At 30.1% G+C, this 13,877-nt stretch overlaps 1 protein-coding gene across 1 annotated transcript; it reads left to right on the top strand.

The window, feature by feature from the left end:
• The first annotated feature begins 1,590 nt into the window (after nt 1-1,590).
• LOC120085384 (homeobox-leucine zipper protein PROTODERMAL FACTOR 2-like) lies at nt 1,591-7,602 on the top strand. The gene is made up of 7 exons (XM_039041336.1): nt 1,591-2,139; nt 2,238-2,345; nt 3,104-3,307; nt 3,977-4,148; nt 5,494-5,768; nt 7,070-7,165; nt 7,252-7,602. Exons 1-7 carry the CDS (start codon nt 1,591-1,593, stop codon nt 7,600-7,602), a joined length of 1,755 nt encoding a protein of 584 aa, XP_038897264.1.
• The last annotated feature ends 6,275 nt before the right edge of the window (nt 7,603-13,877 follow it).

Genomic DNA, 13,877 nt, shown 5'->3' with positions numbered 1-13,877 from the left:
AAACTAATTGATTTGATCATGTTCTTGATAATTCAATTGATTATTAGTCGTTGAAAGAAAAACCCTACAAATCAAAACCCACTATTGATCTCTGTTTGTTTCTGTTTGTTTGTTTTTTGCTTTTTCAATTAGGTCAAGTTTTGATTGTTCTTAAAAAAAAAGGAAAAAAAATCCCAATTTCATAAAAATTATAAGAACAGAAAACGAAAAGGAGCAAAAAAAGAAAAAAACCCTAGTTTGATTTTTATATTTTGACCTAAAATTTGTTTCTAGAAAAAAAAATTTGTAGAACAAATAGAAAAGGGTCATGCATGTTCATTGATTATCGTTCTTAACATTGATCTTGCTATTCTAAAATTACTTTGGAATTTTGATCTATACATTTTCTTTTAAATTCTAAATTTTTGTCCGAAGAAATTAGAAAAAATGATTTAAAAAAAAAAGAATTATGCTTGGATTTCAAAAATGCTTTTTTATTTTTTATTTTTTAAAAACAATGAATAGGATTTTGAGAAAATACTTGATATCTACAAATTAATAAAAGGATTTTTATGATAATATTGAAACTAGAATATACTTCAAGTATACAAAGATCTAAATAGATCAATAAGAGCAAAAAGTTGAAGATCTAAATCTTAAGCCAAAATATTTCTTCTTAAATCTCAGATTCCCTTCATATTGTTAAAAGGCTTAAAAGCTTATTCCTTTTAATAATTACCATTTGATATTTATTTTTTGTTTTTCAAAATTGTGTTTGTTCTCATATTTTTTTTTTACAAGAATTTTCATTGTAACATTTAATTAATAGTTAAATTCCAAAAATAAAAATAAGATTTTCTAAAAACTAAATTTTAAAACTTAGTTTGGATTTTGAAAACATTCCTACAATGGTGGATAACAAAACAAAGAAATTCATAGGTAGAAAGTAGTACTGCTTCAAGTTTAATTTTAAAAAAATCAAAAACAAAATCAGATTTGCTTAAGATTTCAAGAAGAGAATAGAAAAACTTAGTGTGGCCAAAGCCTTTTATTCCAATTTTATCTTTTCTACATGTTAAGTAAGAGTATCTTTGTTATTTTAGTAGGATCTATAGTGTGACATACATTAAGAGCTTTGGAGGCTATCTAGATCCTGGCCATTACTGAATCGTTTTTTATTCTTTCAGGAATGAAAAATTTCCTTCTACTTTGATAACAAAGATTCATCATCGTGTTTTTTTTGTCATTCTTGACTAGGGTTGCAGGCTTGAGCATTCCAGGTAAAAGTGATTAACTTGTTTGTGGAGTGTTCAAACTTTGAGTAGCGAACTAGTTATCTTTACCTCTTGATCTTTGAGCACAAGGTAAACCTTTGTCTAACTCTCCTCGAAGTCATGCTGAATTTGATTTTGAAGATTTTACATCAATTTGTTATTAAAGGCTCAAATAACACCAGGGTATTCATATCATTTGGTATCATAGCCTAAACTCTAGATTGGGTATATACGTTTTTTTTTGTTGTGGAGTCTAGTTCATATAACTAGGGTTTTCAAATCATGTGTGTGTATTCATCCCTTGTTCTCTTTTCAATTGTAAACAATTATCAGAGAAATGGCAAGTGATAACCTAGAAAGCAATAATGAAGATATTGGTTCTTCTCCTCACACTCCCTACTCTCCTCAATGTACCTCCAACTTTCACCTCTTGGATAATTCAGCATCATCAAACTCCAATGTAAGAGACAATAATAGTAGTAGTCAGCTCCAGAGAGCAAGTGACCTTCTCATGGCGGTCTCGGTTGTCCCCGAGGATCAGCAGTTGAGAATCGTCGAGGTCGTCCATGCCGCCATGGACGAGCTCACGAAAGTAGCCCTTGATGGAGATCCTCTATGGAAGCCACAAGAAGATGAAGATCAAGCTGAATCTTACTATACATTGATGGATATAATGAAAATGGTTGAGGTTGGTGAGACTCATTGTAGTGATCTTTTAGATCTTGAAATTGACAACACCAAATCAAGCAGTGATAATCAAAACCAGACAAATTTTTGTCCTAAAGACAAACAACAAGAACAACATCATCTTCAAACTGAATTTTCAAGACAAACTGCATATGTCAGAATGGAGCCACTCAGAATTGTTGGGTTTCTTATGGATTTGGTGTGTTTTTCTTTTCTTTTTTTCTCTTTTAATTTAAGAATAACTAAAGTTGAATTTTTTCTAATTTCTTAATCACTTAGAATGTTTTTTTTTGTTAGGAACAATGGTCTCTTGTCTTCTCTGACATTGTTGCAAGAGCAGCTATTCTTCAAACATGGTCATCAATGGGACCTATTGGAGGGAACTACAATGAAACTGTGCAAGTGGTAATTAACACAAACTTAAGAATTTCTTTGATTGAATAGTGAAAGTTAGTAATCTAAATGGACTCTTGAGCATTTATTTTTTTATACCCCACTTTTTTCTTCTAATAATGATATATTTAAGGAAAAACTATATCTTTGTTACTTGAAGTTGTTTTCCATGGATAGTTTTTTTGAAGTATTGTTTGATGAAGGAAAGTTTCGTTCGATAACTATTTTGTTTGATTTTTTTTTCTTAAATTAAAACTTATTTAGATATGGTGAAGATATTACTATTTTGATACTAATTGTTTAGGAAGAAATAGCTAATTAATTGTTGTTTTCTAAATTACTCATTAAGAAGTCTTTTTTTTTATCAAACTCATTTTCTTCTCGAAAATTCATTTTAAACTCACCCTTAACCGTATTTTGTATTCTCATACTCAAAAGTCATTTAAAATTCACCATTTAACATTATTTTGTATATTTTCAAATCCAAAAACCACTATAAACTCACCCATAACAATATTTTGTATTCTCGAACTCAAAAGTCATTCTGAATTCACCCGTAGCGATATTCTGTATTCTCAAACGTAGATCAAGAAGCGAGTCCCCTCAAATCTTAATAGACCTAATCCCATTATGTCATGTCAGCCTTGAATATGATCAGAAAGTAGGGTTTTTATGCATAAGTTTGTCTTCAAGATTGGTCCTGTTTGTGGCTTTAGAGAATAATATTATTGTTAATTATAAAAATTAAAGGTTTTTGTTTTGTGTTTCAGATGACAGCTGAGTTTCAAATCCCATCACCACTTGTTGAGACAAGAGAGAGTTTCTTTGGGAGGTTCTGCAAACAATTAGCTCCATATACATGGGGAATTGTTGATGTTTCCTTGGAAGATCTCTTCCCTTATCTATTACCTATTGGGTTTAGAAGAAAACCTTCTGGTTGTTTAATCCAAGCATCTCCAAATGGTCTCTCCAAGGTTAGAATTTTTGTACAAATTTAGGGTTAAGTTAATTCAAGTCTCGTCTTGATAACGTTTTGTTTTTCTCTTTTCTTTTCTTAAGGTAGAAACTAATCTATTAGAAATGTTGGACAATAACTAGGACAACCTAGAATAGTATAACATATCATTTACCTAGAATAAATTAGAACTCAAAACATTGTCAAATTAAAATCGTTCTAAACATCCTATGTTCCATTCAAGATTCTTAAGGATATCTTCTCGAATGATAGTTTTGAAACATTTATGAAAAATTAAGGATAATATTGCAACTTTTGAATGAATATAGGTATTTTAGAAACAAATGACAAAGTTGAGGTGTACTTTTTTGCAGCTTAGCTTATATTTGCTAACTTCTCGATGTATTCTTTTTAAGGAAAAAAAAACTTCTTAGTGTATACATGTCTCATACGTCAAAAGTGATAAAAGCCATCCTTTGTACTTGTCTTTTTGAAAAACTAGAGATGATTATTAAAATCAAGACCACGAGGATGGTTAATAAACACTTAAATTTTATATACATAAAACAAGAAACATGAATATTATCAAAACGATGTGTTTATCACGTTTTGTTTAGTTTTCTTACAAAATCTCTTAATATTTCGATGGGCTATACGATATCATTTATTTGTGATATATAATTTGTAGGTGATATGGATAGAACATGTGGAAATTGACCAAAGAATGGTTAATAAAATGTATGAAGCATACATCAATTCAGGATTGGCATTTGGTGCAAAGCGATGGGTTTCTTCTTTAGTTAGACATTGCACTTGGGAAGATACTTTAATGGCTAAGAGCTGTTCAACACTCAATGGAGGTATTCAAAATAACTTTTTCCCCTATTATTGTTCCCTTTTATTCATGGAAATAGTTCTTGTTTTATTCATCGTGTTCTAATATTTGTGGCATCCATTTCAAGTTTTGAGATGTCTCTTCATATATATTTTTCGGACTGTTAATATATCTGCATATGTTTTGGCCCATTAGCTTCTTGCCTGTTGCGTTCTGATTTTCCTACTTGGTTGTTACCTAAGGTTTAATAATCGAATATGAAGGAGATTAACGATTTAGTTTAAGAAATTTTAGGAAAACGTTTGATTATTACATATATATGTGGATGAGTTAATCTTAATCTTGAATTTTCGACTTCAATCATTCATATCTATAACTTACATTTGAATAAGTGGTTCAATTAATACCCTTAATTAGTTTTATAGTTAGAAGTGAGTTTTTTTAAGAAAAAATTGTCATGGATGATTTTAATTAATTGAATTTAAGCAATATTAACTTTTGTTCCTAAAGTTTGAGCATTTTTTTTTGTATGTGTTTGATTTTGTGGCTTGGTTGAAACATTTTCATGATTGGATTTAAGATATTATGTGAATGACTTACCGTTCTATTAGTTGAATTTTGTATTATTTATTAGTTAGTTCATGAGAAATTTTAAATATTAATTTTGATGATTTCTATTTGTGTTGTTGAAGTTGAAAGGTTTTAAAATATTTTTCTTTAATTCTATTACACATAATAATAACATCGTAGAGGGTATAACAATCATCAACAATGTGTATGAGAGATATTGATTATTCCTCACCTAAACCTTACAAATGAGATGAAATTCAAAACTTTAGACTTTATTTTTGTTTGTTAACGTGATTATAACTCAATTGATATGTTTGGGTTATTGGTTGAAAAATGATCAGAAGTTTGAATCTTTTACCCCATGATAAGACTCTTGAGAGTTTTCTTATTTACTCGTTAGTAGAGTAAGTAAAGTGTATAATTATATTAGAATGTCGCATATTACAATTAATATTATAATGGATTATTTAGACTCCATTTGGTAACCCTTTTGTTTTTTGTTTTTGAAAATTAAGCCTATTTTCTCTTCATTCTTTTAAAAATGATTTGCATCTTTCTTAAGTACAATGGTTGAATTCTTGGTCAAATTCCAAAAAATAAAAACAAGTTTTTAAAAGCTACATATTTTAGTTTTCAAAATTTCGCTTGGTTTTTTTAACCATTAGTAAAATGTAAGGAGGTGAAATTATAGACTTAATTTTCAGAAAAACAAAAACAAAAACAAAAACAGGCCTTGGTAACATTTTTTTTGGAACAAAAGAATATTGTAACAAGATTTTGGTGATGTGTTAAATGTGTAGTATTACTATTACAAGCGGGAAGGTTAAGTGTGTTGAAGTTGGCTGAGAGAATGACAAAGAGCTTCTATAGAAATATGAGTACTTGTAAAGAAAATCCATGGATTAAAATTCCCTTTCCTGGACATGAAGACATTAGGGTTATGGTGACCCCAAATCCCAAAGATGATCCTGGAAGACCTCCATGTACCTCAGTAGTTTTTTCCACTTCCGTTCACGTTCCGACCAACCCGAAACATCTTTTCCATTACCTTCGTCACGAGAAGTCTCGTAACAAGGTATGCAATTCGACTTTACATCGTTTTATGAGGTTCGTTTTTGTTTTCTTTATGTCGAGATGTTAATGTCTATAAAGAACTGATTGATTATTATATTTAAGATGACTACAAGATAGCTCATGGGAAGAGATTAAAGTTTTGGAATTGTGAATTGTCTTGTGGTTGTTGAAAGATAATGGGAAACATGCATTTGAGAGATTGTGATCAGATAGGGATGTGGTTGTAACAATATTGATTTGATAAACTTAGCTGTAAGAAAGTTTGATTTGTGTATGCATGTAGGTTTTTCATGCCTCAAGTAACTAAATTGTGAATAGCAAACTTAGTTCTGAGTTTTGAGATTGTGTTTATTAGGTTCTGTTTGATAACCATTTCGTTTTCTGTTTTTGGTTTTTGAAAATTAAACATATTTCTTCCCTATTTCTTATAATGATTTGTATCATTCTCAAGTACAATGGCTGAATTCTTAGCCAAATTTAAAAAAGGAAAAAAAAAAGTTTTAAAAAACTACTTTTTTTAGTTTTCAAAATTTGGCTTGATTTTTAAACCATTGGTAAAAACTTTCTAATAAAGGAAGAAATCTAAAGGTAGAAGTAATATTTAGGCTTAATTTTAAAAACAAAATGGTCATAAGACGGGGTCTTGGTATTTGAACTTTCAAGAATGTTATTTATAAGATTCTAAACTTTCAATTTTGTATCCAATACGTTCTTAACAAATTTAAAATTTTTAGAAACTAACTATTTGAATTTTGTCTACTGAAACTTATAACTTGCAAAGTTGTGTCTAGTATATTCATGAACTTGAGTTGTAATTTTAAAGGCATAGGGATCAAATAAACACAAATCTGGAACTAGATTTATAATTTAACCAAAGTATTTTAATTAAAATTTTATGTAATTAGGAAGAAAATATTTTTTTTTTTTACTAATCATTATATTTGAAGAAAAATATATACCTTAAGGTGGTGCAATGCTTCTTTTGAGTTTGGTAAAGCCTGAGACTTCAAAAGGTTTTATTAATTGAAAAGTTCTTCAAATAGGTATGGATAAGATTTTTCTTTTTTCGAGTTCAATCATATATGGGAGATGATGTACTCGAACGTCTAATCTCATATAGTGTACTCGAACGTCTGATCTCATATCAGTTGAGTTTTACTCATGACAGGTATAGATAAATTTTGATAATGTAATGAAGTCATGATATGTAACTAGTATATATCAATCATTTTCATTTATACTTCATGTGGTAATCAAAATCTGCTACTCATTTTAGTCATCTTTCATTCATATATATTGCAGTGGGACATCCTTTCATATGGTCATGTCATTACAGAACTTTCTTGCATCATCAACGGCATCGATTCAAGAAACCGAGTGTCGATAATTCAAGTGAACGTAAGTCTGTCGATTCAACTTTTTCTACACACCAACCCTTTCTAGTACTGTTCAAACTTTAATTTGAAAAGTTCCCAAATTTGCAGTCAGCACCGAGACGAATCGAGATCTTTTACCTGCAAGAGAGTTTCTACGACGCATCGGGATCGTACATAGTCTTTGCACCTGTTGATATCTACGCAATGGCGGTGGTCTTACGTGGAGGAAACCCGGATTATGTAGCTATCTTGCCTTCTGGCTTTGCAGTCCTTCCAGATAAACCAAGAATGAATGGAGAGGAAGATGTAGCTGATGGAAGCATTCTAACAGTTGCTCTCAACATTATTGATCATTCAGTGACTGAAAGAGTGCCTTTTCAATCAATGGTTTCCATGCATAGAATTATGACTGAAACTGTTGCCTCAATCAAAGAGGCTTTCAAAATTCAACAATTTTGAAAAAACAATGAAATGAAACGAGTCTAATGCTCAAAATACAAGAAATATTTGGTAATTGGTACGAGAACATCGTCTTTCAAATTTTAGGATTACAAGTACTTATGGCTATATTGTGAAGGTCACACAGCCAAGATAGACTGAAATAGGTGGCTTTCAACTTTCATATTTGAAGTAAAGGAGGAGAAGAAACCCTACGATATTCAGAAAGAAAATGAACAAACAAACTCATAACTAAACCGTAAGATGAAAAAAGTGTCAAAACATGATCAATTCAAAGTTATGATGGTAAATCCTAAATTGATACTTAGGATCTGTTTGGATTGATTAGAAAAAAAAAAAAAGTTTTTCAATAAACTTATTTTTATTTAAACATTTTTGATAAAAACGTATTAAAATGTACTTGAAAAACTATTTTGAGTGATTGCCAAAAAGTCCAATTTATTCTAAAATGACTTATATTTTAAATTAAACACTTCAAAAGTCTTTGAGACATGAATGGTAGAACTCTTGCTCAATCAATAGAATTATAAATAAGGTCAGGATTATATATACATGTAATTAAAGGCTACATAATATAATAGTCATGGTATGAATCTCATTCATATTATTTAAATCTCTCATATTATATAATTTAATTTTGAATCTCGTTCAAAATAAACTTTATATCTAATGTATCTAAATACATAATATTAATTGTATCATATACAATTAACATATATTCCTTTAATCAATTTGAACATTTCTAATTCTTTCAAAACTCTTAATCATTGTTTTTATCCATTGTGAGTTAGCAAGAGACCTAATGGTGAAGGGATCGAATTTCGAAGTAGAAACAAGTGATTGCTTTTCTTTCCATTTTGTTTTAGAAATTTAGAATATAGAATAAAAGAAATTTACATTCATAATGAAGCATCAAAGCAAATTGCAAAGAAGAAGAAACAACTCACCTTTGAAGACTATCTTCAAGAAATCCAACATCTTCTTCAGTATCGCAAAGTCACCAAAGGGTCTTTCCTACTATTCTCTTGGCAATGATTGGTTTGTGGGAACCGACTTTTGAAAGGGTCTTTCCTACTATTCTCTTAACAATGATTGGTTTGTGGGAACCGACTTTTGAAAGAGATGAGGGAATATTGTTTTGTGAAGGAGAAAATTTTTACAGAGAACTTTCTTCTGTGAAATTTACTTGAGAGAATTGAGAGGGAAAGTGTCCTTGAGAGACTAATTATCTTCTCTGTAATAACCAAGACTAGTAAAATAAACTTCCCCCGCTCCTTAGTACGGGAAGTGAAAAAAACAATTAAAAATAACTTCCACTTCCTTTTAATTAAAATGAAATAAAATTTATTTAATTAAAATAAATAAATAATTAATCAAATTAATTAATTAATTTTTAAATTAAATATCTCATATCTAATTAAATGAATATTTAAATCATATTCAAATGCACATCTCTCTCATACCCATAATTTTAATTTGAATCTCATTCATATAATATAAATATCAATGTAATTTTAATATAAATGTACATTTTATCTCATTCATATAATTTTAATCTATAATTTTAATATGAATGTAATTCATATTAATTTATTAACTTGTAGTTTTAATATGAATCTTATCCATATAAAACATCTATAGTCATAATATAAATCTTATTTATATTAATTTACTATTTATGATCAGTAATCCAATCAAAATCATATTGAATGGAAGAGGCTACCAAATAGTGAGAACTTTTGTATAACTTGGAATCAATAATGCGATCAATTTCATCATATGTGTCTATGGAGCAAAGAGAATAATATTTATCCGGAAATCTCATGGCATCATAAATGTTGAAGAATTTTACCTCTCCGTCAAATTCTACTAATAAAGACCCTTTATCTACATCAGTTATAGTTTTCGTTGTTTTCATGAAAGGTCTACCAAGTAAAATACTAGAGGAAAAAGTAGAGTATGATTCATCCATTTTTAAAATGTAAAAATCAATGGGAAAGATTAATTCATCCATTTTTAAAATGTAAAAATCAATGGGAAAGATTAATTCTCTAACTCTCAACAAAACATCTTCGACAATGCTTAGGGGTTGAATATATGACCTATTCGCTAGTTGTATGCAAACATTTATTTTTTTGTAGGCCATTCAGTTTAAGATCTTCATAGACATGAAAAGGCATGACATTTATTGATGCACCTAAGTTAACATGGCATGAGTGATAATTCTACCTCCTATCTCACAAGGTAGAGTAAACATTCTAGGGTCTCTACATTTCTGAGGCATGTCCTTTTTTAACAAAGCAAACACGTTTTTGTTAACAATTACTCTCTCATCTTCTTTCCCTTTTATTTTCTTAGTACATAAGTCTTTTAAGAATTTAGAATACCTAGGTATTTGTTGAATACATTAAGCAAAGGAATATTAATTTGTACCTTTTTAAACATTTCAATTAGCTCATGGTCAATATCTTCTACCTTAGATTTTGCTAGTCTACAAGGGAAGGGGGCCTTAGGTAGGCCCCACTTGGCTCGGGGGGATATAGCTCAGTTGGTAGAGCTCCGCTCTTGCAATTGGGTCGTTGCGATTACGGGTTGGATGTCTAATTGTCCAGGCGGTAATGATAGTATCTTGTACCTGAACCGGTGGCTCACTTTTTCTAAGTAATGGGGAAGAGGGGGCAATTTGAGAATCAAAACCAATCTTCTTAAAGCTCGTCAGGTATGTCTCTCGAGGATGTAGTTAAATCTCTTGCTAACCATTTGTTAAAATTTCAACAGGAACAACCAATTTGCAAAAGGACAAAATACAACTTCAAAAAGAAAACAAAACAACTTCAACAAGACACAAAATTTTCATAAGAAACCGACAAGGCTTTTCAAACTTGGGCACACAAATCACACAACTAGCAACTATGGTAAGCAAGCTTGAGAGTAAGTCATTAGGAAAGCTCCCCACTCAATCGAAGCATGCAAATGTAAGTGCAATCACTCTAAGAAGCGGTAAGGAATCCTTCTTCTTCCCAAGTAGCTAGTCTAGTTCAACCAACTCCGAAGAAGCCTGTAGAGGTAACTGATCATGATAACAAAGTAAATGAATATGAGGATCTTCCATCTTCCCTGAGGTACATAACTACTCTCCGCCTAATGTTGATCCGTATGTACCTAAGGCCCCCTTCCCTTGTAGACTAGCAAAATCTAAGGTAGAAGATATTGACCATGAGCTAATTTGAAATGGTAAAAAGGTACAAATTAATATTCCTTTGCTTAATGTATTCAACAAATACCTAGGTATTCTAAATTCTTAAAAGACTTATGTACTTAGAAAATAAAAGGAAAGAAGATGAGAGAGTAATTGTTAACAAAAACGTGTTTACTTTGTTAAAAAGGGCATGCCTTAGAAATGTAGAGACCCTAGAATGTTTACTCTACCTTGTGAGATAGGAGGTAGAATTATCACTCATGCCATGTTAACTTAGGTTCATCAATAAATGTCATGCCTTTTCATGTCTATGAAGATCTTAACTGAATGGCCTACAAAAAATAAATGTTTGCATACAACTAGCGAATAGGTCATATATATTCAACCCCTAAGCATTGTCGAAGATGTTTTGTTGAGAGTTGGAGAATTAATCTTTCCCATTGATTTTTACATTTTAAAAATGGATGAATCATACTCTACTTTTTCCTCTAGTACTTTACTTGGTAGACCCTTCATGAAAAACAACGAAAACTATAATTGATCGTAGATAAAGAGTCTTTATTAGTAGAATTTTGACGGAGAGTAAAATTCTTCAACATTATGACGCCATGGATTTTCGGATAAATATTATTCTTTGCTCATAGACACATATGATGAATTGATCTCATTATTGATTCCAAGTTTATACAAAAGTTCTCACTATTTGGTAGCCTCTTCCATTCAATATGATTTTGATTGGATCACTGATCATAAATAGTAAATGAATATAAATAAGATTTATATTATGACTATAGGTGTTTTATATGAATAAGATTCATATAAAACTATAAGTTAACAAATTAATATGAATTACATTCATATTAAAACTATAGATTAAAATTATATGAATGAGATAAAATGTACATTTATATTAAAATTACATTGATATTTATTTTATATGAATGAGATTCAAATAAAATTATGGGTATGAGAGAGATGTGCATTTGAATATGATTTAAATATACATTTAATTAGATATGAGATATTTAATTTAAAAATTAATTAATTAATTTGATTAATTATTTATTATTTTAATTAAATGAATTTTATTTCATTTTAATTAAAAGGAAGTGGAAGTTATTTTTAATTGTTTTTTTCACTTCACCTACTAGGGAGCGGGGGGAAGTTTATTTTACGAGTCTTGGTTATTACAGAGAAGATAATTACTCTCTCAAGGACACTTTCCCTCTCAATTCTCTCAAGTAAATTTCACAAAAGAAAGTTCTCGTAAAAATTTTCTCTTTCACAAAACAATTTTCCCTCATCTCTTTCAAAAGTCGGTTTCCACAAACCAATCATTGTCAAGAGAATAGTAGTAAAGACCCTTTCAAAAGTCGGTCCCCACAAACCAATCATTGCCAAGAGAATAGTTAGGAAAGACCCTTTGGTGACTTTGCGATACTGTTCGTGGAAGATCGGTTCGTTCAGAAAGAAGAAGATGTTGGATTCTTGAAGATAGTCTTCAAAGGTGAGTTATTTCTTCTTCTTTGCAATTTGCTTTGATGCTTCATCATGAATGTAAATTTCTTTTATTCTATATTTTAAATTTCTAAAACAAAATGGAAAGAAAAGCGATCACTCGTTTCTACTTCGAAATTCGATCCCTTCACCATTAGGTCTCTTGCTAACTCACAATGGATAAAAACAATGATTAAGAGTTCTGAAAGAATTAGAAATGTTCAAATTGATTAAAGGAATATATGTTAATTGTATATGAACATTAATATTATGTATTTAGATACATTAGATATAAAGTTTATTTTGAACGAGATTCAAAATTAAATTATATATATGAGAGATTTAAATATATGAATGAGATTCATATCATGACTATTATATTAAGTAGCCTTTAATTACATGTATATATAATCCTGACCTTATTTATAAATAATTTGAGCAAGAGTTCTACCATTCTTGTCTCAAAGACTTTTGAAGTGTTTAATTTAAAATATATATCATTTAAAATAAATTGGATTTTTGGTAATCACTCAAAATATTTTCAATACATTTTAATACGTTTTTATCAAAAGTGTTTAAATAAAAATAAGTTTATTGAAAAACTTTTTTTTTCTAATCAATCAGATCCTAAGTATGAATTTAGGATTTATATTAACTTTGAATTGAATAGTGTTTTGACACTTTTTCTCTTACGGTTAGTATGATGTTGCGTTCATTTCTTTTCTGAATATAGCGTTAGTTTTTCTTTCCTCCTTTATTTCAATATATGAAAAGTTGAAAGCCACCTATTTCAGTCTATCTGGCTGTGTGACCTTCACAATATAGCCATAAGTACTTGTAATCTCTAAAATTGAAAGACGAATGTTTCTCGTACCAATTACCAAATATTTCTTGTATTTTGAGCATTAGAACTGTCTTGTTCATTATTCAAAATGTGTTGAATTTTGAAAGCCTCTTTGATTGAGGCAACAGTTTCAGTCATAATTCTATGCATGGAAACCATTGATTTGAAAAGGCACTCTTCAGTCACTGAATGATCAAATATGTTGAGAAACTGTTAGAATGCTTCCATCAGCTACATCTTCCTCTCCATTCATTCTTGGTTTATCTGGAAGGACTGCCAAAGCCAAGAGGCAAGATAGCTACATATCGTGTTTCCTCCACGTATGACCACCGCCATTGCGTAGATATCACAGGTGCAAAGACTATGTACGATCCCGATGCGTCGTAGAAACTCTCTTGCAGGTATAAAGATCTCGATTCGTTCTCGTGCTGACTGCAAATTTGGGAACTTTTCAAATTAAAGTTTGAACAGTACTAGAAAGGGTTTGGTGTGTGAGAAAAAGTTGAATCGACAGACTTACGTCACTTGAATTATCGACACTCGGTTTCTTGATCAGTGCCGTTGATGAATGCAAGTTCTGTAATGACATGGCACATATGAAAGAGATGTCCCACTGACTATATATATGAATGAAAGATCACTAAAATGAGTAGCAGATTTTGATTACCACATGAAGTATAAAATGATGATGATATATACTAGTTACATATCATGACATTCATTACATTATCAAAA

Source organism: Benincasa hispida, chromosome 9, assembly GCF_009727055.1.
Source record: "Benincasa hispida cultivar B227 chromosome 9, ASM972705v1, whole genome shotgun sequence".
Taxonomy (NCBI): Eukaryota; Viridiplantae; Streptophyta; class Magnoliopsida; order Cucurbitales; family Cucurbitaceae; genus Benincasa; species Benincasa hispida.
This window is presented reverse-complemented; position numbering and strand designations above follow the sequence as displayed.

What these genes read in the sequence shown, in the direction of transcription:
- LOC120085384 (XM_039041336.1), top strand. Translation starts at nt 1,591, where the DNA reads ATGGCAAGTGATAACCTAGAAAGCAATAATGAAGATATTGGTTCTTCT. An exon ending in TTGGGTTTCTTATGGATTTG is followed by an intron (nt 2,140 to 2,237) that starts GTGTGTTTTTCT and finishes TTTTTTTGTTAG; the next exon opens with GAACAATGGTCTCTTGTCTT. An exon ending in ACGAGAAGTCTCGTAACAAG is followed by an intron (nt 5,769 to 7,069) that starts GTATGCAATTCG and finishes TATATATTGCAG; the next exon opens with TGGGACATCCTTTCATATGG.